General features: G+C 38.4%; 1 protein-coding gene across 1 annotated transcript in view; it reads right to left on the bottom strand.

The window, feature by feature from the left end:
* EMILIN1 (elastin microfibril interfacer 1) overlaps positions 1-26,216 on the bottom strand; it is a 76,061-nt gene that overhangs the window by 16,176 nt on the left and 33,669 nt on the right. The window contains exons 4-5 of the mRNA XM_075849272.1: positions 10,770-10,895; positions 10,194-10,211 (exon numbers count right to left, since the gene is read on the bottom strand). Of these exons, the coding sequence (XP_075705387.1) occupies positions 10,194-10,211; positions 10,770-10,895 (144 nt within the window). The remainder of the gene's footprint in view (positions 1-10,193; positions 10,212-10,769; positions 10,896-26,216) is intronic.

The raw sequence follows: 26,216 nt of genomic DNA, 5'->3' as shown, positions 1-26,216 counted from the left end.
TAGTGATGATATCTGATGTTCTCCTGTCCATGTATGTAATGATCTAGTGATGATATCTGATGTTCTCCTGTCATGTATGTAATGATCTAGTGGTGATATCTGATGTTCTCCTGTCATGTATGTAATGATCTAGTGATGATATCTGATGTTCTCCTGTACATGTATGTAATGATCTAGTGGTGATATCTGATTTTCTCCTGTCCATGTATGTAATGATCTAGTGATGATATCTGATGTTCTCCTGTACATGTATGTAATGATCTAGTGGTGATATCTGATGTTCTCCTGTCCATGTATGTAATGATCTAGTGATGATATCTGATGTTCTCCCGTCCATGTATGTAATGATCTAGTGATGATATCTGATGTTCCCCTGTCCATGTATGTAATGATCTAGTGATGATATCTGATGTTCTCCTGTTCATGTATGTAATGATCTAGTGATGATATCTGATGTTCTCCTGTACATGTATGTAATGATCTAGTGGTGATATCTGATGTTCCCCTGTCCATGTATGTAATGATCTAGTGGTGATATCTGATGTTCTCCTGTACATGTATGTAATGATCTAGTGGTGATATCTGATGTTCTCCTGTCCATGTGTGTAATGATCTAGTGGTGATATCTGATGTTCTCCTGTCCATGTATGTAATGATCTAGTGATGATATCTGATGTTCCCCTGTCCATGTATGTAATGATCTAGTGGTGATATCTGATGTTCTCCTGTCATGTATGTAATGATCTAGTGGTGATATCTGATGTTCTCCTGTCCATGTATGTAATGATCTAGTGGTGATATCTGATGTTCTCCTGTCCATGTATGTAATGATCTAGTGATGATATCTGATGTTCTCCTGTCCATGTATGTAATGATCTAGTGGTGATATCTGATGTTCTCCTGTCCATGTATGTAATGATCTAGTGATGATATCTGATGTTCTCCTGTCCATGTATGTAATGATCTAGTGATATCTGATGTTCTCCTGTCCATGTATGTAATGATCTAGTGGTGATATCTGATGTCCTCCTGTACATGTATGTAATGATCTAGTGGTGATATCTGATGTTCTCCTGTCATGTATGTAATGATCTAGTGATGATATCTGATGTTCTCCTGTCCATGTATGTAATGATCTAGTGGTGATATCTGATGTTCTCCTGTCCATGTATGTAATGATCTAGTGATGATATCTGATGTTCTCCTGTCCATGTATGTAATGATCTAGTGGTGATATCTGATGTTCTCCTGTCATGTATGTAATGATCTAGTGATGATATCTGATGTTCTCCTGTCCATGTATGTAATGATCTAGTGATGATATCTGATGTTCTCCTGTCATGTATGTAATGATCTAGTGGTGACATCTGATGTTCTCCTGTCATGTATGTAATGATCTAGTGGTGATATCTGATGTTCTCCTGTCATGTATGTAATGATCTAGTGATGATATCTGATGTTCTCCTGTCCATGTATGTAATGATCTAGTGGTGATATCTGATGTTCTCCTGTCCATGTATGTAATGATCTAGTGGTGATATCTGATGTTCTCCTGTCCATGTATGTAATGATCTAGTGGTGATATCTGATGTTCTCCTGTCCATGTATGTAATGATCTAGTGGTGATATCTGATGTTCTCCTGTCATGAATGTAATGATCTAGTGATGATATCTGATGTTCTCCTGTCATGTATGTAATGATCTAGTGATGATGTCTGATGTTCTCCTGTCCATGTATGTAATGATCTAGTGGTGATATCTGATGTTCTCCTGTCATGTATGTAATGATCTAGTGATGATATCTGATGTTCTCCTGTCATGTATGTAATGATCTAGTGATGATATCTGATGTTCTCCTGTCCATGTATGTAATGATCTAGTGGTGATATCTGATGTTCCCCTGTCATGTATGTAATGATCTAGTGATGATATCTGATGTTCTCCTGTCCATGTATGTAATGATCTAGTGGTGATATCTGATGTTCCCCTGTCATGTATGTAATGATCTAGTGATGATATCTGATGTTCTCCTGTCCATGTATGTAATGATCTAGTGGTGATATCTGATGTTCTCCTGTCCATGTATGTAATGATCTAGTGATGATATCTGATGTTCTCCTGTCCATGTATGTAATGATCTAGTGGTGATATCTGATGTTCTCCTGTCATGTATGTAATGATCTAGTAGTGATATCTGATGTTCTCCTGTCCATGTATGTAATGATCTAGTGGTGATATCTGATGTTCTCCTGTCCATGTATATAATGATCTAGTGATGATATCTGATGTTCTCCTGTCCATGTATGTAATGATCTAGTGATGATATCTGATGTTCTCCTGTCCATGTATGTAATGATCTAGTGGTGATATCTGATGTTCTCCTGTCCATGTATGTAATGATCTAGTGGTGATATCTGATGTCCTCCTGTACATGTATGTAATGATCTAGTGGTGATATCTGATGTTCTCCTGTCCATGTATGTAATGATCTAGTGATGATATCTGATGTTCTCCTGTCCATGTATGTAATGATCTAGTGGTGATATCTGATGTTCTCCTGTCATGTATGTAATGATCTAGTGGTGATATCTGATGTTCTCCTGTCCATGTATGTAATGATCTAGTGGTGATATCTGATGTTCTCCTGTCCATGTATGTAATGATCTAGTGGTGATATCTGATGTCCTCCTGTACATGTATGTAATGATCTAGTGGTGATATCTGATGTTCTCCTGTCCATGTATGTAATGATCTAGTGGTGATATCTGATGTCCTCCTGTCCATGTATGTAATGATCTAGTGATGATATCTGATGTTCTCCTGTCCATGTATGTAATGATCTAGTGATGATATCTGATGTTCTCCTGTCCATGTATGTAATGATCTAGTGATGATATCTGATGTTCTCCTGTCCATGTATGTAATGATCTAGTGATGATATCTGATGTTCTCCTGTCCATGTATGTAATGATCTAGTGGTGATATCTGATGTTCTCCTGTCCATGTATGTAATGATCTAGTGATGATATCTGATGTTCTCCTGTCATGTATGTAATGATCTAGTGGTGATATCTGATGTTCTCCTGTCATGTATGTAATGATCTAGTGGTGATATCTGATGTTCTCCTGTCCATGTATGTAATGATCTAGTGATGATATCTGGTGTTCTCCTGTCATGTATGTAATGATCTAGTGGTGATATCTGATGTTCTCCTGTCCATGTATGTAATGATCTAGTGGTGATATCTGATGTTCTCCTGTCCATGTATGTAATGATTTAGTGGTGATATCTGATGTTCTCCTGTCCATGTATGTAATGATCTAGTGGTGATATCTGATGTTCTCCTGTCCATGTATGTAATGATCTAGTGGTGATATCTGATGTTCTCCTGTCCATGTATGTAATGATCTAGTGATGATATCTGATGTTCTCCTGTCATGTATGTAATGATCTAGTGGTGATATCTGATGTTCTCCTGTCATGTATGTAATGATCTAGTGGTGATATCGGATGTTCTCCTGTCATGTATGTAATGATCTAGTGGTGATATCTGATGTTCTCCTGTCATGTATGTAATGATCTAGTGGTGATATCTGATGTTCTCCTGTCATGTATGTAATGATCTAGTGGTGACATCTGATGTTCTCCTGTCATGTATGTAATGATCTAGTGGTGATATCTGATGTTCTCCTGTCCATGTATGTAATGATCTAGTGATGATATCTGATGTTCTCCTGTCCATGTATGTAATGATCTAGTGATGATATCTGATGTTCTCCTGTCCATGTATGTAATGATCTAGTGATGATATCTGATGTTCTCCTGTCCATGTATGTAATGATCTAGTGGTGATATCTGATGTTCCCCTGTCATGTATGTAATGATCTAGTGGTGATATCTGATGTTCTCCTGTCCATGTATGTAATGATCTAGTGATGATATCTGATGTTCTCCTGTCCATGTATGTAATGATATAGTGATGATATCTGATGTTCTCCTGTCCATGTATGTAATGATCTAGTGGTGATATCTGATGTTCTCCTGTACATGTATGTAATGATCTAGTGGTGATATCTGATGTTCTCCTGTACATGTATGTAATGATCTAGTGGTGATATCTGATGTTCTCCTGTCATGTATGTAATGATCTAGTGGTGATATCTGATGTCCTCCTGTACATGTATGTAATGATCTAGTGATGATATCTGATGTTCCCCTGTCCATGTATGTAATGATCTAGTGATGATATCTGATGTTCTCCTGTCCATGTATGTAATGATCTAGTGGTGATATCTGATGTTCCCCTGTCATGTATGTAATGATCTAGTGATGATATCTGATGTTCTCCTGTCCATGTATGTAATGATCTAGTGATGATATCTGATGTTCTCCTGTCCATGTATGTAATGATCTAGTGATGATATCTGATGTTCTCCTGTCCATGTATGTAATGATCTAGTGGTGATATCTGATGTTCCCCTGTCATGTATGTAATGATCTAGTGGTGATATCTGATGTTCTCCTGTCCATGTATGTAATGATCTAGTGGTGATATCTGATGTTCTCCCGTCATGTATGTAATGATCTAGTGGTGATATCTGATGTTCTCCTGTCATGTATGTAATGATCTAGTGGTGATATCTGATGTTCTCCTGTCCATGTATGTAATGATCTAGTGGTGATATCTGATGTTCTCCTGTACATGTATGTAATGATCTAGTGATGATATCTGATGTTCTCCTGTCATGTATGTAATGATCTAGTGGTGATATCTGATGCTCTCCTGTCCATGTATGTAATGATCTAGTGGTGATATCTGATGTTCTCCTGTCCATGTATGTAATGATCTAGTGATGATATCTGATGTTCTCCTGTCCATGTATGTAATGATCTAGTGGTGATATCTGACGTTCTCCTGTCATGTATGTAATGATCTAGTGGTGATATCTGATGTTCTCCTGTCCATGTATGTAATGATCTAGTGGTGATATCTGATGTTCTCCTGTACATGCGTGTAATGATCTAGTGATGATATCTGATGTTCCCCTGTCCATGTATGTAATGATCTAGTGATGATATCTGATTTTCTCCTGTCATGTATGTAATGATCTAGTGATGATATCTGATGTTCTCCTGTCATGTATGTAATGATCTAGTGATGATATCTGATGTTCTCCTGTCCATGTATGTAATGATCTAGTGATGATATCTGATGTTCTCCTGTCCATGTATGTAATGATCTAGTGATGATATCTGATGTTCTCCTGTCCATGTATGTAATGATCTAGTGGTGATATCTGATGTTCTCCTGTACATGCGTGTAATGATCTAGTGGTGATATCTGATGTTCTCCTGTCCATGTATGTAATGATCTAGTGATGATATCTGATGTTCTCCTGTCCATGTATGTAATGATCTAGTGGTGATATCTGATGTTCTCCTGTCCATGTATGTAATGATCTAGTGGTGATATCTGATGTTCTCCTGTCATGTATGTAATGATCTAGTGATGATATCTGATGTTCTCCTGTCATGTATGTAATGATCTAGTGGTGATATCTGATGTTCTCCTGTCCATGTATGTAATGATCTAGTGGTGATATCTGATGTTCTCCTGTCCATGTATGTAATGATCTAGTGATGATATCTGATGTTCCCCTGTCATGTATGTAATGATCTAGTGGTGATATCTGATGTTCTCCTGTCATGTATGTAATGATCTAGTGGTGATATCTGATGTTCTCCTGTCATGTATGTAATGATCTAGTGATGATATCTGATGTTCTCCTGTACATGTATGTAATGATCTAGTGGTGATATCTGATTTTCTCCTGTCCATGTATGTAATGATCTAGTGATGATATCTGATGTTCTCCTGTACATGTATGTAATGATCTAGTGATGATATCTGATGTTCTCCTGTCCATGTATGTAATGATCTAGTGGTGATATCTGATGTTCTCCTGTCATGTATGTAATGATCTAGTGGTGATATCTGATGTTCTCCTGTCCATGTATGTAATGATCTAGTGGTGATATCTGATGTTCTCCTGTGCATGTATGTAATGATCTAGTGGTGATATCTGATGTTCTCCTGTCATGTATGTAATGATCTAGTGATGATATCTGATGTTCCCCTGTCATGTATGTAATGATCTAGTGATGATATCTGATGTTCTCCTGTCCATGTATGTAATGATCTAGTGATGATATCTGATGTTCTCCTGTCCATGTATGTAATGATCTAGTGATGATATCTGATGTTCTCCTGTCATGTATGTAATGATCTAGTGGTGATATCTGATGTTCTCCTGTCATGTATGTAATGATCTAGTGATGATATCTGATGTTCTCCTGTACATGTATGTAATGATCTAGTGGTGATATCTGATTTTCTCCTGTCCATGTATGTAATGATCTAGTGATGATATCTGATGTTCTCCTGTACATGTATGTAATGATCTAGTGGTGATATCTGATGTTCTCCTGTCCATGTATGTAATGATCTAGTGATGATATCTGATGTTCTCCCGTCCATGTATGTAATGATCTAGTGATGATATCTGATGTTCCCCTGTCCATGTATGTAATGATCTAGTGATGATATCTGATGTTCTCCTGTTCATGTATGTAATGATCTAGTGATGATATCTGATGTTCTCCTGTACATGTATGTAATGATCTAGTGGTGATATCTGATGTTCCCCTGTCCATGTATGTAATGATCTAGTGGTGATATCTGATGTTCTCCTGTACATGTATGTAATGATCTAGTGGTGATATCTGATGTTCTCCTGTCCATGTGTGTAATGATCTAGTGGTGATATCTGATGTTCTCCTGTCCATGTATGTAATGATCTAGTGATGATATCTGATGTTCCCCTGTCCATGTATGTAATGATCTAGTGGTGATATCTGATGTTCTCCTGTCATGTATGTAATGATCTAGTGGTGATATCTGATGTTCTCCTGTCATGTATGTAATGATCTAGTGGTGATATCTGATGTTCTCCTGTACATGTATGTAATGATCTAGTGATGATATCTGATGTTCTCCTGTCCATGTATGTAATGATCTAGTGGTGATATCTGATGTTCTCCTGTCCATGTATGTAATGATCTAGTGATGATATCTGATGTTCTCCTGTCCATGTATGTAATGATCTAGTGGTGATATCTGATGTTCTCCTGTCCATGTATGTAATGATCTAGTGATGATATCTGATGTTCTCCTGTCCATGTATGTAATGATCTAGTGATATCTGATGTTCTCCTGTCCATGTATGTAATGATCTAGTGGTGATATCTGATGTCCTCCTGTACATGTATGTAATGATCTAGTGGTGATATCTGATGTTCTCCTGTCATGTATGTAATGATCTAGTGATGATATCTGATGTTCTCCTGTCCATGTATGTAATGATCTAGTGGTGATATCTGATGTTCTCCTGTCCATGTATGTAATGATCTAGTGATGATATCTGATGTTCTCCTGTCCATGTATGTAATGATCTAGTGGTGATATCTGATGTTCTCCTGTCATGTATGTAATGATCTAGTGATGATATCTGATGTTCTCCTGTCCATGTATGTAATGATCTAGTGATGATATCTGATGTTCTCCTGTCATGTATGTAATGATCTAGTGGTGACATCTGATGTTCTCCTGTCATGTATGTAATGATCTAGTGGTGATATCTGATGTTCTCCTGTCATGTATGTAATGATCTAGTGATGATATCTGATGTTCTCCTGTCCATGTATGTAATGATCTAGTGGTGATATCTGATGTTCTCCTGTCCATGTATGTAATGATCTAGTGGTGATATCTGATGTTCTCCTGTCCATGTATGTAATGATCTAGTGGTGATATCTGATGTTCTCCTGTCCATGTATGTAATGATCTAGTGGTGATATCTGATGTTCTCCTGTCATGAATGTAATGATCTAGTGATGATATCTGATGTTCTCCTGTCATGTATGTAATGATCTAGTGATGATGTCTGATGTTCTCCTGTCCATGTATGTAATGATCTAGTGGTGATATCTGATGTTCTCCTGTCATGTATGTAATGATCTAGTGATGATATCTGATGTTCTCCTGTCATGTATGTAATGATCTAGTGATGATATCTGATGTTCTCCTGTCCATGTATGTAATGATCTAGTGGTGATATCTGATGTTCCCCTGTCATGTATGTAATGATCTAGTGATGATATCTGATGTTCTCCTGTCCATGTATGTAATGATCTAGTGGTGATATCTGATGTTCCCCTGTCATGTATGTAATGATCTAGTGATGATATCTGATGTTCTCCTGTCCATGTATGTAATGATCTAGTGGTGATATCTGATGTTCTCCTGTCCATGTATGTAATGATCTAGTGATGATATCTGATGTTCTCCTGTCCATGTATGTAATGATCTAGTGGTGATATCTGATGTTCTCCTGTCATGTATGTAATGATCTAGTAGTGATATCTGATGTTCTCCTGTCCATGTATGTAATGATCTAGTGGTGATATCTGATGTTCTCCTGTCCATGTATATAATGATCTAGTGATGATATCTGATGTTCCCCTGTCCATGTATGTAATGATCTAGTGGTGATATCTGATGTTCTCCTGTACATGTATGTAATGATCTAGTGGTGATATCTGATGTTCTCCTGTCCATGTGTGTAATGATCTAGTGGTGATATCTGATGTTCTCCTGTCCATGTATGTAATGATCTAGTGATGATATCTGATGTTCCCCTGTCCATGTATGTAATGATCTAGTGGTGATATCTGATGTCCTCCTGTACATGTATGTAATGATCTAGTGGTGATATCTGATGTTCTCCTGTCCATGTATGTAATGATCTAGTGATGATATCTGATGTTCTCCTGTCCATGTATGTAATGATCTAGTGATGATATCTGATGTTCTCCTGTCCATGTATGTAATGATCTAGTGGTGATATCTGATGTTCTCCTGTCATGTATGTAATGATCTAGTGGTGATATCTGATGTTCTCCTGTCCATGTATGTAATGATCTAGTGGTGATATCTGATGTTCTCCTGTCCATGTATGTAATGATCTAGTGGTGATATCTGATGTCCTCCTGTACATGTATGTAATGATCTAGTGGTGATATCTGATGTTCTCCTGTCCATGTATGTAATGATCTAGTGGTGATATCTGATGTCCTCCTGTCCATGTATGTAATGATCTAGTGATGATATCTGATGTTCTCCTGTCCATGTATGTAATGATCTAGTGATGATATCTGATGTTCTCCTGTCCATGTATGTAATGATCTAGTGATGATATCTGATGTTCTCCTGTCCATGTATGTAATGATCTAGTGATGATATCTGATGTTCTCCTGTCCATGTATGTAATGATCTAGTGGTGATATCTGATGTTCTCCTGTCCATGTATGTAATGATCTAGTGATGATATCTGATGTTCTCCTGTCATGTATGTAATGATCTAGTGGTGATATCTGATGTTCTCCTGTCATGTATGTAATGATCTAGTGGTGATATCTGATGTTCTCCTGTCCATGTATGTAATGATCTAGTGATGATATCTGGTGTTCTCCTGTCATGTATGTAATGATCTAGTGGTGATATCTGATGTTCTCCTGTCCATGTATGTAATGATCTAGTGGTGATATCTGATGTTCTCCTGTCCATGTATGTAATGATCTAGTGGTGATATCTGATGTTCTCCTGTCCATGTATGTAATGATCTAGTGGTGATATCTGATGTCCTCCTGTACATGTATGTAATGATCTAGTGGTGATATCTGATGTTCTCCTGTCCATGTATGTAATGATCTAGTGATGATATCTGATGTTCTCCTGTCCATGTATGTAATGATCTAGTGATGATATCTGATGTTCTCCTGTCCATGTATGTAATGATCTAGTGGTGATATCTGATGTTCTCCTGTCATGTATGTAATGATCTAGTGGTGATATCTGATGTTCTCCTGTCCATGTATGTAATGATCTAGTGGTGATATCTGATGTTCTCCTGTCCATGTATGTAATGATCTAGTGGTGATATCTGATGTTCTCCTGTCCATGTATGTAATGATCTAGTGATGATATCTCTTTTTCCTTCATCTATGTATGTTTCAATCTCTAAACCTTTCTCATACTTTACAGACTTTATATTCCTTGGTAAATCAGTCTCACCTTGTTCTCCTTGCAGTCCTATTAACAAAAATACATAAAAAACACATGTATCAAGCATAGAATAAATCCTGACAGACAGACCATGTGATGGGCGCACGTTCATTCCTATTATCTTCTTTCTTTAGCGTGTTTGTATCTTGAGGCCCGCGGCGGTTTATGGTGCTATCTATTTATATGGTACATTTTACCACACGGTTCATATCATTTTATATAGCTCACGTGATTGTATTGGGGGTCATTTCATTTATAAAATATTCCCCTATAGCCAGTGTTGGGGCTAAATCAAAATCTTACACAATCTGCTCCTAAACATGAAAACGTCAGTAAAGTTGGAGATCCACATTGTCTCTACATGTTGCTGAATGTAATGGGGAATTCTTATTTAACTGGACTAGACAATATATAACCTGACTAAATACATCAAGAGCATAGATCTTATTCATTCCTGTCACAGGAAAACATGACTACTCTACCCCATGACCATATCATAAGGTATATCCCCCCTACTCCATGCAGACCTCACCACATACATTGTTCTCGTAGATGTCCCATAAGGCGGGGATATAGAAACCTCACCTGGTGGTCCTATAGGTCCTTCCTTTCCAGGAACTCCATTTTTCCCAGGTGGTCCATGTGGCCCTGGTGGTCCTTGTGGCCCTGTTCTTCCAATTGGCCCAGGAGGACCTGGTAAACCTGGGGGTCCTAATATAGAAGAATCTGGTTAATTTAAACCAGTAGACAATATTCCCTCCTAACTTCTTTGCTTCAAGTTGATTCCTTGGATTTACTATATAATGTTCTATTCCAAAACTACCAAGAATTATATGACGGGCTAAATGGGCAGTTGTGTAGGGCATAAACCTGTAGGGCATCAATAAAGAAATTGCCCAGTTATTTAATCAAAGGGCAGTAGTATGCTGAATAAAGCAGTGCCAGGGTGGGTGTATGGCTGAATAAAGCAGTGCCAGGGTGGGTGTATGGCTGAATAAAGCAGTGCCAGGGAGGGTGTATGGCTGAATAAAGCAGTGCCAGGGAGGGTGTATGGCTGAATAAAGCAGTGCCAGGGTGGGTGTATGGCTGAATAAAGCAGTGCCAGTGTTGGTGTATGGCTGAATAAAGCAGTGCCAGGGTGGGTGTATGGCTGAATAAAGCAGTGCCAGGGTGGGTGTATGGCTGAATAAAGCAGTGCCAGTGTTGGTGTATGGCTGAATAAAGCAGTGCCAGTGTTGGTGTATGGATGAATAATGCAGTGCCAGGGAGGGTGTATGGATGAATAAAGCAGTGCCAGGGAGGGTGTATGGCTGAATAAAGCAGTGCCAGTGTTGGTGTATGGATGAATAAAGCAGTGCCAGGGTGGGTGTATGGCTGAATAAAGCAGTGCCAGTGTTGGTGTATGGATGAATAATGCAGTGCCAGGGAGGGTGTATGGATGAATAAAGCAGTGCCAGGGTAGGTGTATGGATGAATAAAGCAGTGCCAGGGAGGGTGTATGGCTGAATAAAGTAGTGCCAGTGTTGGTGTATGGCTGAATAAAGCAGTGCCAGGGTGGGTGTATGGCTGAATAAAGCAGTGCCAGGGTGGGTGTATGGCTGAATAAAGCAGTGCCAGGGTGGGTGTATGGCTGAATAAAGCAGTGCCAGTGTTGGTGTATGGCTGAATAAAGCAGTGCCAGGGTGGGTGTATGGATGAATAAAGCAGTGCCAGTGTTGGTGTATGGATGAATAAAGTAGTGCCAGTGTTGGTGTATGGCTGAATAAAGCAGTGCCAGGGTGGATGTATGGCTGAATAAAGCAGTGCCAGTGTTGGTGTATGGCTGAATAAAGCAGTGCCAGTTTTGGTGTATGGCTGAATAAAGCAGTGCCAGGGTGGGTGTATGGATGAATAAAGCAGTGCCAGGGTGGGTGTATGGCTAAATAAAGCAGTGCCAGGGAGGGTGTATGGCTGAATAAAGCAGTGCCAGGGAGGGTGTATGGCTGAATAAAGCAGTGCCAGGGAGGGTGTATGGCTGGATAAAGCAGTGCCATGGAGGGTGTATGGCTGAATAAAGCAGTGCCAGGGTGGGTGTATGGCTGGATAAAGCAGTGCCAGGGTGGGTGTATGGCTGAATAAAGCAGTGCCAGGGAGGGTGTATTGATGAATAAAGCAGTGCCAGGGTGGGTGTATGGCTGAATAAAGCAGTGCCAGTGTTGGTGTATGGCTTAATAAAGCAGTGCCAGGGTGGGTGTATGGCTGAATAAAGCAGTGCCAGGGTGGGTGTATTGATGAATAAAGCAGTGCCAGGGAGGGTGTATGGCTGAATAAAGCAGTGCCAGGGTGGGTGTATGTCTGAATAAAGCAGTGCCAGGGAGGGTGTATGGCTGATTAAAGCAGTGCCAGTGTTGGTGTATGGCTTAATAAAGCAGTGCCAGGGTGGGTGTATGGATGAATAAAGCATTGCCAGGGTAGGTGTATAGATGAATAATGCAGTGCCAGGGAGGGTGTATGGCTGAATAAAGCAGTGCCAGTGTTGGTGTATGGCTTAATAAAGCAGTGCCAGGGTGGGTGTATGGATGAATAAAGCATTGCCAGGGTAGGTGTATAGATGAATAAAGCAGTGCCAGGGTGGGTGTATGGATGAATAAAGCAGTGCCAGGGTAGGTGTATAGATGAATAATGCAGTGCCACGGTGGGTGTATGGATGAATAATGCAGTGCCAGGGTAGGTGTATGGATGAATAATGCAGTGCCACGGTGGGTGTATGGATGAATAATGCAGTGCCAGGGTGGGTGTATGGCTGAATAAAGCAGTGCCAGTGTTGGTGTATGTCTGAATAAAGCAGTGCCAGTGCTGGTGTATGGATGAATAAAGCAGTGCCACGGTGGGTGTATGGATGAATAATGCAGTGCCAGGGTAGGTGTATGGATGAATAAAGCAGTGCCAGGGAGGGTGTATGGATGAATAATGCAGTGCCACGGTGGGTGTATGGATGAATAATGCAGTGCCAGGGTGGGTGTATGGCTGAATAATGCAGTGCCAGGGAGGGTGTATGGATGAATAATGCAGTGCCAGGGAGGGTGTATGGATGAATAATGCAGTGCCACGGTGGGTGTATGGATGAATAATGCAGTGCCAGGGTGGGTGTATGGCTGAATAAAGCAGTGCCAGTGTTGGTGTATGTCTGAATAAAGCAGTGCCAGGGTGGGTGTATGGATGAATAATGCAGTGCCAGGGTAGGTGTATGGATGAATAATGCAGTACCAGGGTAGGTGTATGGATGAATAAAGTAGTGCCAGTGTTGGTGTACGGCTGAATAAAGCAGTGCCAGGGTGGGTGTATGGCTGAATAAAGCAGTGCCAGGGTGGGTGTATGGATGAATAATGCAGTGCCAGGGTGGGTGTATGGCTGAATAAAGCAGTGCCAGGGTGGGTGTATGGCTGAATAAAGCAGTGCCAGTGTTGGTGTATGGCTGAATAAAGCAGTGCCAGTGTTGGTGTATGGATGAATAAAGCATTGCCAGGGTAGGTGTATGGCTGAATAATGCAGTGCCAGGGTAGGTGTATGGATGAATAATGCAGTGCCAGGGTAGGTGTATGGATGAATAATGCAGTGCCAGCGTGGGTGTATGGCTGAATAAAGCAGTGCCAGGGTGGGTGTATGGCTGAATAAAGCAGTGCCAGTGTTGGTGTATGGCTGAATAAAGCAGTGCCAGGGTAGGTGCATGGATAAATAAAGCATTGCCAGGGTAGGTGTATGGATGAATAATGCAGTGCCAGGGTAGGTGTATGGATGAATAAAGCAGTGCCAGGGTAGGTGTATGGATGAATAATGCAGTGCCAGGGTGGGTGTATTGATGAATAAAGCAGTGCCAGGGTAGGTGTATGGATGAATAATGCAGTGCCACGGTGGGTGTATTGATGAATAATGCAGTGCCAGGGTAGGTGTATGGATGAATAATGCAGTGCCACGGTGGGTGTATGGATGAATAATGCAGTGCCAGGGTGGGTGTATGGCTGAATAAAGCAGTGCCAGTGTTGGTGTATGTCTGAATAAAGCAGTGCCAGGGAGGGTGTATGGATGAATAAAGCAGTGCCACGGTGGGTGTATGGATGAATAATGCAGTGCCACGGTAGGTGTATGGATGAATAAAGTAGTGCCAGTGTTGGTGTATGGATGAATAATGCAGTGCCAGGGTGGGTGTATGGATGAATAATGCAGTGCCAGGGTGGGTGTATGGATGAATAAAGCATTGCCAGGGTGGGTGTATGGATGAATAATGCAGTGCCAGGGTAGGTGTTTGGATGAATAAAGCAGTGCCAGTGTTGGTGTATGGATGAATAATGCAGTGCCAGGGTGGGTGTATGGATGAATAATGCAGTGCCAGGGTGGGTGTATGGATGAATAATGCAGTGCCATGGTAGGTGTATGGATGAATAAAGTAGTGCCAGTGTTGGTGTATGGATGAATAATGCAGTGCCAGGGTGGGTGTATGGATGAATAATGCAGTGCCAGGGAGGGTGTATGGATGAATAATGTAGTGCCAGGGAGGGTGTATGGATGAATAATGCAGTGCCAGGGAGGGTGTATGGATGAATAATGCAGTGCCAGGGTGGGTGTATGGATGAATAATGCAGTGCCAGAGTAGGTGTATGGATGAATAAAGCAGTGCCAGTGTTGGTGTATGGATGAATAATGCAGTGCCAGGGTGGGTGTATGGATGAATAATGCAGTGCCAGGGTGGGTGTATGGATGAATAATGCAGTGCCAGGGTGGGAGTATGGATGAATAATGCAGTGCCAGGGAGGGTGTATGGATGAATAATGTAGTGCCAGGGAGGGTGTATGGATGAATAATGCAGTGCCAGGGAGGGTGTATGGATGAATAATGCAGTGCCAGGGAGGGTGTATGGATGAATAATGTAGTGCCAGGGAGGGTGTATGGATGAATAATGCAGTGCCAGGGAGGGTGTATGGATGAATAATGCAGTGCCAGGGTGGGTGTATGGATGAATAATGCAGTGCCAGAGTAGGTGTATGGATGAGTAAAGCAGTGCCAGTGTTGGTGTATGGATGAATAATGCAGTGCCAGGGTGGGTGTATGGATGAATAATGCAGTGCCAGGGTGGGTGTATGGATGAATAATGCAGTGCCAGGGTGGGAGTATGGATGAATAATGCAGTGCCAGGGAGGGTGTATGGATGAATAATGTAGTGCCAGGGAGGGTGTATGGATGAATAATGCAGTGCCAGGGAGGGTGTATGGATGAATAATACAGTGCCAGGGTGGGTGTATGGATGAATAATGCAGTGCCAGAGTAGGTGTATGGATGAATAAAGCAGTGCCAGTGTTGGTGTATGGATGAATAATGCAGTGCCAGGGTGGGTGTATGGATGAATAATGCAGTGCCAGGGTGGGTGTATGGATGAATAATGCAGTGCCAGGGTGGGAGTATGGATGAATAAAGCAGTGCCAGTGTTGGTGTATGGCTGAATAATGCAGTGCCAGGGTGGGTGTATGGCTGAATAATGCAGTGCCAGGGTGGGTGTATGGATGAATAATGCAGTGCCAGGGTGGGTGTATGGATGAATAATGCAGTGCCAGGGTGGGAGTATGGATGAATAATGCAGTGCCAGGGAGGGTGTATGGATGAATAATGTAGTGCCAGGGAGGGTGTATGGATGAATAATGCAGTGCCAGGGAGGGTGTATGGATGAATAATACAGTGCCAGGGTGGGTGTATGGATGAATAATGCAGTGCCAGAGTAGGTGTATGGATGAATAAAGCAGTGCCAGCGTTGGTGTATGGATGAATAATGCAGTGCCAGGGTGGGTGTATGGATGAATAATGCAGTGCCAGGGTGGGTGTATGGATGAATAATGCAGTGCCAGGGTGGGAGTATGGATGAATAAAGCAGTGCCAGTGTTGGTGTATGGCTGAATAATGCAGTGCCAGGGTAGGTGTATGGATGAATAAAGTAGTGCCAGTGTTGGTGTACGGCTGAATAAAGCAGTGCCAGGGTGGGTGTATGGCTGAATAAAGCAGTGCCAGGGTGGGTGTATTGATGAATAAAGCAGTGCCAGGGTGGGTGTATGGCTTAATAAAGCAGTGCCAGGGTGGGTGTATGGCTGAATAAAGCAGTGCCAGTGTTGGTGTATGGCTGAATAAAGCAGTGCCAGTGTTGGTGTATGGATGAATAATGCAGTGCCAGGGTAGGTGTATGGATGAATAATGCAGTGCCAGGGTAGGTGTATGGATGAATAATGCAGTGCCAGGGTAGGTGTATGGATGAATAATGCAGTGCCAGGGTGGGTGTATGGATGAATAATGCAGTGCCAGGGTGGGTGTATGGATGAATAAAGCAGTGCCAGGGAGGGTGCATGGATGAATAATGCAGTGCCAGGGTAGGTGTATGGATGAATAATGCAGTGCCAGGGAGGGTGTATGGATGAATAATGCAGTGCCAGGGAGGGTGTATGGATGAATAATGCAGTGCCAGGGAGGGTGTATGGATGAATAATGCAGTGCCAGGGTAGGTGTATGGATGAATAATGCAGTGCCAGGGTGGGTGTATGGATGAATAATGCAGTGCCAGGGTAGGTGTATGGATGAATAATGCAGTGCCAGGGTAGGTGTATGGATGAATAAAGTAGTGCCAGTGTTGGTGTATGGATGAATAAAGCAGTGCCAGGGTGGGTGTATGGATGGATAAAGCAGTGTCAGGGTGGGTGTATGGATGAATAATGCAGTGCCAGGGTAGGTGTATGGATGAATAAAGCAGTGCCAGGGTAGGTGTATGGATGAATAAAGCAGTGCCAGGGAGGGTGTATGGCTGAATAATGCAGTGCCAGGGTAGGTGTATGGTTGAATAATGCAGTGCCAGTGTTGGTGTATGGATGAATAATGCAGTGCCAGGGAGGGTGTATGGCTGAATAATGCAGTGCCAGGGTAGGTGTATGGATGAATAATGCAGTGCCAGGGTGGGTGTATGGATGAACAAAGCAGTGCCAGTGTTGGTGTATGGATGAATAATGCAGTGCCAGGGAGGGTGTATGGATGAAAAATGCAGTGCCAGGGTGGGTGTATGGATGAATAAAGCAGTGCCAGGGTGGGTGTATGTCTGAATAAAGCAGTGCCAGGGTGGGTGTATGGATGAATAATGCAGTGCCAGGGAGGGTGTATGGATGAATAATGCAGTGCCAGGATGGGTGTATGGATGAATAATGCAGTGCCAGGGTAGGTGTATGGATGAATAAAGTAGTGCCAGTGTTGGTGTATGGATGAATAAAGCAGTGGCACGGTGGGTGTATGGATGAATAAAGCAGTGCCAGGGTGGGTGTATGGATGAATAATGCAGTGCCAGGGTAGGTGTATGGATGAATAAAGCAGTGCCAGGGTAGGTGTATGGATGAACAAAGCAGTGCCAGGGAGGGTGTATGGATGAATAATGCAGTGCCAGGGTGGGTGTATGGATGAATAATGCAGTGCCAGGGTGGGTGTATGGATGAATAAAGCAGTGCCAGGGTGGGTGTATGTCTGAATAATGCAGTGCCAGGGAGGGTGTATGGATGAATAATGCAGTGCCAGGGAGGGTGTATGGATGAATAATGCAGTGCCAGGGTGGGTGTATGGATGAATAATGCAGTGCCAGGGTAGGTGTATGGATGAATAAAGCAGTGCCAGTGTTGGTGTATGGATGAATAAAGCAGTGGCAGGGTGGGTGTATGGATGAATAAAGCAGTGCCAGGGTGGGTGTATGGACGAATAATGCAGTGCCAGGGTGGGTGTATGGATGAATAATGCAGTGCCAGGGTGGGTGTATGGATGAATAATGCAGTGCCAGGATGGGTGTATGGATGAATAATGCAGTGCCAGGGTGGGTGTATGTCTGAATAATGCAGTGCCAGGGTGGGTGTATGTCTGAATAATGCAGTGCCAGGGTGGGTGTATGGATGAATAATGCAGTGCCAGGGTGGGTGTATGGATGAATAAAGCAGTGCCAGGGTGGGTGTATGGACGAATAATGCAGTGCCAGGGTGGGTGTATGGATGAATAATGCAGTGCCAGGGTGGGTGTATGGATGAATAATGCAGTGCCAGGGTGGGTGTATGGATGAATAATGCAGTGCCAGGGTGGGTGTATAGATGAATAATGCAGTGCCAGGGTGGGTGTATGTCTGAATAATGCAGTGCCAGGGTGGGTGTATGGATGAATAATGCAGTGCCAGGGTGGGTGTATGGATGAATAATGCAGTGCCAGGGTGGGTTTATGGATGAATAATGCAGTGCCAGGGTGGGTGTATGTCTGAGTAATACAAATTGTGGGCTGTAGAAGATCCACAATTCCTAAAGAGCCAATGGGATCCTTAATCTGCCTCTTTCTACTTACACTCTATCCAAGATGACCCTAAAGTCACATGGGAACAATGGACTGTGCTCCTTCCCTTGCCACTGTCTATTGATAAGAGATTTCCACTGAATATAATGGTATTACATGAGTATTATATGAGTGTTACATCAGTATTGTATGAGCATAACGTGAGTATTGTATGCGTATAACATGACTATTACATGGGTATTACATGAGTATTATACAATGTTCTCTCTAGTATGAGTATTACATGAGTATTAAATAAAAACACCGAAAAAGGCCATACTTACAAATGGACACAGCCAGGTCAGAAACGCTGATGAAGGAGTGAGCAGGTGCTTTAAATAATAATGGCCACTCCCACTGGTCTTGAGGGGAGGGGCATGTGGTGCATGGGATGTGTAGTAAAAAATAATAGCCACTCCCACTGGTCTTGAGGGGAGTGGTGTGTGGTGCATGGGATGTGTAGTAAGAAATAATAAATGAATAGTGTGTGTGCAAGTGTAATACTATAAGTGAAATATAGGGGGCAGTAATGAGTGAAGTGCCTCAATAGAAATAAATGGATAATGGGGTGCAAGTGTGTGAGACATGGGGGGATAGTGTGTACGTCATGAGGCACAACGTGTATAGCCAGGTAGAAGCCTATTTGTGACGCCTTGATAGTTCATAGAGCGGGCTACCCTGCTTGCTATGCCAAACAACAACACACCATGCTCTCCCAGCATCAAAGACCTGCGTATTACATGAGTATTGTATGGGTTTTAAATGAGTATTATACAATGTTCTCTCTAGTATGAGTATTACATGAGTATTATATAATGTTCTCTCTAGTATGAGTATTACATGAGTATTACATGAGTATTATATAATGTTCTCTCTAGTATGAGTATTACATGAGTATTATACAATGTTCTCTCTAGTATGAGTATTACATGAGTATTATATAATGTTCTCTCTAGTATGAGTATTACATGAGTATTACATAAGTATTATATAATGTTCTCTCTAGTATGAGTATTACATGAGTATTATACAATGTTCTCTCTAGTATGAGTATTACATGAGTATTATATAATGTTCTCTCTAGTATGAGTATTACATGAGTATTATATAATGTTCTCTCTAGTATGAGTATTACATGAGTATTACATGAGTATTATATAATGTTCTCTCTAGTATGAGTATTACATGAGTATTATATAATGTTCTCTCTAGTATGAGTATTACATGAGTATTATACAATGTTCTCTCTAGTATGAGTATTACATGAGTATTATATAATGTTCTCTCTAGTATGAGTATTACATGAGTATTATACAATGTTCTCTCTAGTATGAGTATTACATGAGTATTATATAATGTTCTCTCTAGTATGAGTATTACATGAGTATTATACAATGTTCTCTCTAGTATGAGTATTACATGAGTATTATACAATGTTCTCTCTAGTATGAGTATTACATGAGTATTATACAATATTCTCTCTAGTATGAGTATTACATGAGTATTATATAATGTTCTCTCTAGTATGAGTATTACATGAGTATTATACAATATTCTCTCTAGTATGAGTATTACATGAGTATTATACAATGTTCTCTCTAGTATGAGTATTACATGAGTATTGTATGAGTATTGTATGAGTATTACATGAGTATTATATAATGTTCTCTCTAGTATGAGTATTACATGAGTATTACATGAGTATTATACAATGTTCTCTCTAGTATGAGTATTACATGAGTATTACATGAGTATTATACAATGTTCTCTCTAGTATGAGTATTACATGAGTATTATACAATGTTCTCTCTAGTATGAGTATTACATGAGTATTATACAATGTTCTCTCTAGTATGAGTATTACATGAGTATTATACAATGTTCTCTCTAGTATGAGTATTACATGAGTATTATACAATGTTAGAAGCCTATTTGTGACGCCTTGATAGTTCATAGAGCGGGCTACCCTGCTTGCTATGCCAAACAACAACACACCATGCTCTCCCAGCATCAAAGACCTGCGTATTACATGAGTATTGTATGGGTTTTAAATGAGTATTATACAATATTCTCTCTAGTATGAGTATTACATAAGTATTATATAATGTTCTCTCTAGTATGAGTATTACATGAGTATTATATAATGTTCTCTCTAGTATGGGTATTACATGAGTATTGTATGAGTATTACATGAGTATTATACAATGTTCTCTCTAGTATGAGTATTACATGAGTATTCTATGAGTATTACATGAGTATTATACAATGTTCTCTCTAGTATGAGTATTACATGAGTATTGTATGAGTATTGTATGAGTATTGTAGGAGTATTCTATGAGTATTACATGAGTATTATATAATGTTCTCTCTAGTATGAGTATTACATGAGTATTACATGAGTATTACATGAGTATTATATAATGTTCTCTCTAGTATGAGTATTACATGAGTATTATACAATGTTCTCTCTAGTATGAGTATTACATGAGTATTATACAATGTTCTCTCTAGTATGAGTATTACATGAGTATTCTATGAGTATTACATGAGTATTATACAATGTTCTCTCTAGTATGAGTATTACATGAGTATTACATGAGTATTATACAATGTTCTCTCTAGTATGAGTATTACATGAGTATTATATAATGTTCTCTCTAGTATGAGTATTACATGAGTATTATACAATGTTCTCTCTAGTATGAGTATTACATGAGTATTCTATGAGTATTACATGAGTATTATACAATGTTCTCTCTAGTATGAGTATTACATGAGTATTGTATGAGTATTCTATGAGTATTACATGAGTATTATATAATGTTCTCTCTAGTATGAGTATTACATGAGTATTACATGAGTATTATACAATGTTCTCTCTAGTATGAGTATTACATGAGTATTACATGAGTATTACATGAGTATTATACAATGTTCTCTCTAGTATGAGTATTACATGAGTATTATACAATGTTCTCTCTAGTATGAGTATTACATGAGTATTATATAATGTTCTCTCTAGTATGAGTATTACATGAGTATTATACAATGTTCTCTCTAGTATGAGTATTACATGAGTATTGTATGAGTATTGTATGAGTATTGTATGAGTATTACATGAGTATTATACAATGTTCTCTCTAGTATGAGTATTACATGAGTATTATATAATGTTCTCTATTATATAAGTGAAATATAGGGGGCAGTAATGAGTGAAGTGCCTCAATAGAAATACATGGATAATGGGGTGCAAGTGTGTGAAACATGGAGGGATAGTGTGTAAGTCATGAGGCACAACGTGTATAGCCAGGTAGAAGCCTATTTGTGACGCCTTGATAGTTCATAGAGCGGCTACCCTGCTTGCTATGCCAAACAACAACACACCATGCTCTCCCAGCATCAAAGACCTGCGTATTACATGAGTATTGTATGGGTTTTAAATGAGTATTATACAATTTTCTCTCTAGTATGAGTATTACATGAGTATTATATAATGTTCTCTCTAGTATGAGTATTACATGAGTATTATATAATGTTCTCTCTAGTATGAGTATTACATGAGAATTACATGAGTATTATATAATGTTCTCTCTAGTATGAGTATTACATGAGTATTATACAATGTTCTCTCTAGTATGAGTATTACATGAGTATTATATAATGTTCTCTCTAGTATGAGTATTACATGAGTATTATATAATGTTCTCTCTAGTATGAGTATTACATGAGTATTATACAATGTTCTCTCTAGTATGAGTATTACATGAGTATTGTATGAGTATTGTATGAGTATTACATGAGTATTACATGAGTATTATATAATGTTCTCTCTAGTATGAGTATTACATGAGTATTACATGAGTATTATACAATGTTCTCTCTAGTATGAGTATTACACGAGTATTATACAATGTTCTCTCTAGTATGAGTATTACATGAGTATTATACAATGTTCTCTCTAGTATGAGTATTACATGAGTATTATACAATGTTAGAAGCCTATTTGTGACGCCTTGATAGTTCATAGAGCGGGCTACCCTGCTTGCTATGCCAAACAACAACACACCATGCTCTCCCAGCATCAAAGACCTGCGTATTACATGAGTATTGTATGGGTTTTAAATGAGTATTATACAATATTCTCTCTAGTATGAGTATTACATAAGTATTATATAATGTTCTCTCTAGTATGAGTATTACATGAGTATTATATAATGTTCTCTCTAGTATGAGTATTACATGAGTATTATACAATATTCTCTCTAGTATGAGTATTACATGAGTATTATACAATGTTCTCTCTAGTATGAGTATTACATGAGTATTCTATGAGTATTACATGAGTATTATACAATGTTCTCTCTAGTATGAGTATTACATGAGTATTGTATGAGTATTGTATGAGTATTGTATGAGTATTCTATGAGTATTACATGAGTATTATATAATGATCTCTCTAGTATGAGTATTACATGAGTATTACATGAGTATTATATAATGTTCTCTCTAGTATGAGTATTACATGAGTATTATACAATGTTCTCTCTAGTATGAGTATTACATGAGTATTATACAATGTTCTCTCTAGTATGAGTATTACATGAGTATTGTATGAGTATTCTATGAGTATTACATGAGTATTATATAATGTTCTCTCTAGTATGAGTATTACATGAGTATTACATGAGTATTACATGAGTATTATACAATGTTCTCTCTAGTATGAGTATTACATGAGTATTACATGAGTATTACATGAGTATTATACAATGTTCTCTCTAGTATGAGTATTACATGAGTATTATACAATGTTCTCTCTAGTATGAGTATTACATGAGTATTATATAATGTTCTCTCTAGTATGAGTATTACATGAGTATTATACAATGTTCTCTCTAGTATGAGTATTACATGAGTATTGTATGAGTATTGTATGAGTATTGTATGAGTATTACATGAGTATTATACAAGGTTCTCTCTAGTATGAGTATTACATGAGTATTACATGAGTATTATACAATATTCTCTCTAGTATGAGTATTACATGAGTATTATACAATGTTCTCTCTAGTATGAGTATTACATGAGTATTGTATGAGTATTGTATGAGTATTACATGAGTATTATATAATGTTCTCTCTAGTATGAGTATTACATGAGTATTATATAATGTTCTCTCTAGTATGAGTATTACATGAGTATTAAACAATGTTCTCTCTAGTATGAGTATTACATGAGTATTATATAATGTTCTCTCTAGTATGAGTATTACATGAGTATTATATAATGTTCTCTCTAGTATGAGTATTACATGAGTATTATATAATGTTCTCTCTAGTATGAGTATTACATGAGTATTATACAATGTTCTCTCTAGTATGAGTATTACATGAGTATTATACAATGTTCTCTTTAGTATGAGTATTACATGAGTATTATACAATGTTCTCTCTAGTATGAGTATTACATGAGTATTATACAATGTTCTCTCTAGTATGAGTATTACATGAGTATTATACAATGTTCTCTCTAGTATGAGTATTACATGAGTATTATATAATGTTCTCTCTAGTATGAGTATTACATGAGTATTATATAATGTTCTCTCTAGTATGAGTATTACATGAGTATTATATAATGTTCTCTCTAGTATGAGTATTACATGAGTATTATATAATGTTCTCTCTAGTATGAGTATTACATGAGTATTATACAATGTTCTCTCTAGTATGAGTATTACATGAGTATTATACAATGTTCTCTCTAGTATGAGTATTACATGAGTATTATATAATGTTCTCTCTAGTATGAGTATTACATGAGTATTACATGAGTATTATACAATGTTCTCTCTAGTATGAGTATTACATGAGTATTATATAATGTTCTCTCTAGTATGAGTATTACATGAGTATTATATAATGTTCTCTCTAGTATGAGTATTACATGAGTATTAAACAATGTTCTCTCTAGTATGAGTATTACATGAGTATTATATAATGTTCTCTCTAGTATGAGTATTACATGAGTATTATATAATGTTCTCTCTAGTATGAGTATTACATGAGTATTATATAATGTTCTCTCTAGTATGAGTATTACATGAGTATTATACAATGTTCTCTCTAGTATGAGTATTACATGAGTATTATACAATGTTCTCTCTAGTATGAGTATTACATGAGTATTATACAATGTTCTCTCTAGTATGAGTATTACATGAGTATTATACAATGTTCTCTCTAGTATGAGTATTACATGAGTATTATACAATGTTCTCTCTAGTATGAGTATTACATGAGTATTATATAATGTTCTCTCTAGTATGAGTATTACATGAGTATTATATAATGTTCTCTCTAGTATGAGTATTACATGAGTATTATATAATGTTCTCTCTAGTATGAGTATTACATGAGTATTATATAATGTTCTCTCTAGTATGAGTATTACATGAGTATTATACAATGTTCTCTCTAGTATGAGTATTACATGAGTATTATACAATGTTCTCTCTAGTATGAGTATTACATGAGTATTATATAATGTTCTCTCTAGTATGAGTATTACATGTGTATTACATGAGTATTATACAATGTTCTCTCTAGTATGAGTATTACATGAGTATTACATGAGTATTATACAATGTTCTCTCTAGTATGAGTATTACATGAGTATTATATAATGTTCTCTCTAGTATGAGTATTACATGAGTATTATATAATGTTCTCTCTAGTATGAGTATTACATGAGTATTATATAATGTTCTCTCTAGTATGAGTATTACATGAGTATTATACAATGTTCTCTCTAGTATGAGTATTACATGAGTATTATACAATGTTCTCTCTAGTATGAGTATTACATGAGTATTATACAATGTTCTCTCTAGTATGAGTATTACATGAGTATTACATGAGTATTATACAATGTTCTCTCTAGTATGAGTATTACATGAGTATTATACAATGTTCTCTCTAGTATGAGTATTACATGAGTATTATACAATGTTCTCTCTAGTATGAGTATTACATGAGTATTATACAATGTTCTCTCTAGTATGAGTATTACATGAGTATTATACAATGTTCTCTCTAGTATGAGTATTACATGAGTATTATATAATGTTCTCTCTAGTATGAGTATTACATGAGTATTATATAATGTTCTCTCTAGTATGAGTATTACATGAGTATTATACAATGTTCTCTCTAGTATGAGTATTACATGAGTATTATATAATGTTCTCTCTAGTATGAGTATTACATGAGTATTATACAATGTTCTCTCTAGTATGAGTATTACATGAGTATTATACAATGTTTTCTCTAGTATGAGTATTACATGAGTATTATACAATGTTCTCTCTAGTATGAGTATTACATGAGTATTGTATGAGTATTACATGAGTATTGTATGAGTATTCTATGAGTATTACATGAGTATTATATAATGTTCTCTCTAGTATGAGTATTACATGAGTATTATATAATGTTCTCTCTAGTATGAGTATTACATGAGTATTATACAATGTTCTCTCTAGTATGAGTATTACATGAGTATTATACAAGGTTCTCTCTAGTATGAGTATTACATGAGTATTATATAATGTTCTCTCTAGTATGAGTATTACATGAGTATTACATGAGTATTATATAATGTTCTCTCTAGTAT

Source organism: Rhinoderma darwinii, unplaced genomic scaffold, assembly GCF_050947455.1.
Source record: "Rhinoderma darwinii isolate aRhiDar2 unplaced genomic scaffold, aRhiDar2.hap1 Scaffold_728, whole genome shotgun sequence".
Taxonomy (NCBI): Eukaryota; Metazoa; Chordata; class Amphibia; order Anura; family Rhinodermatidae; genus Rhinoderma; species Rhinoderma darwinii.
This window is presented reverse-complemented; position numbering and strand designations above follow the sequence as displayed.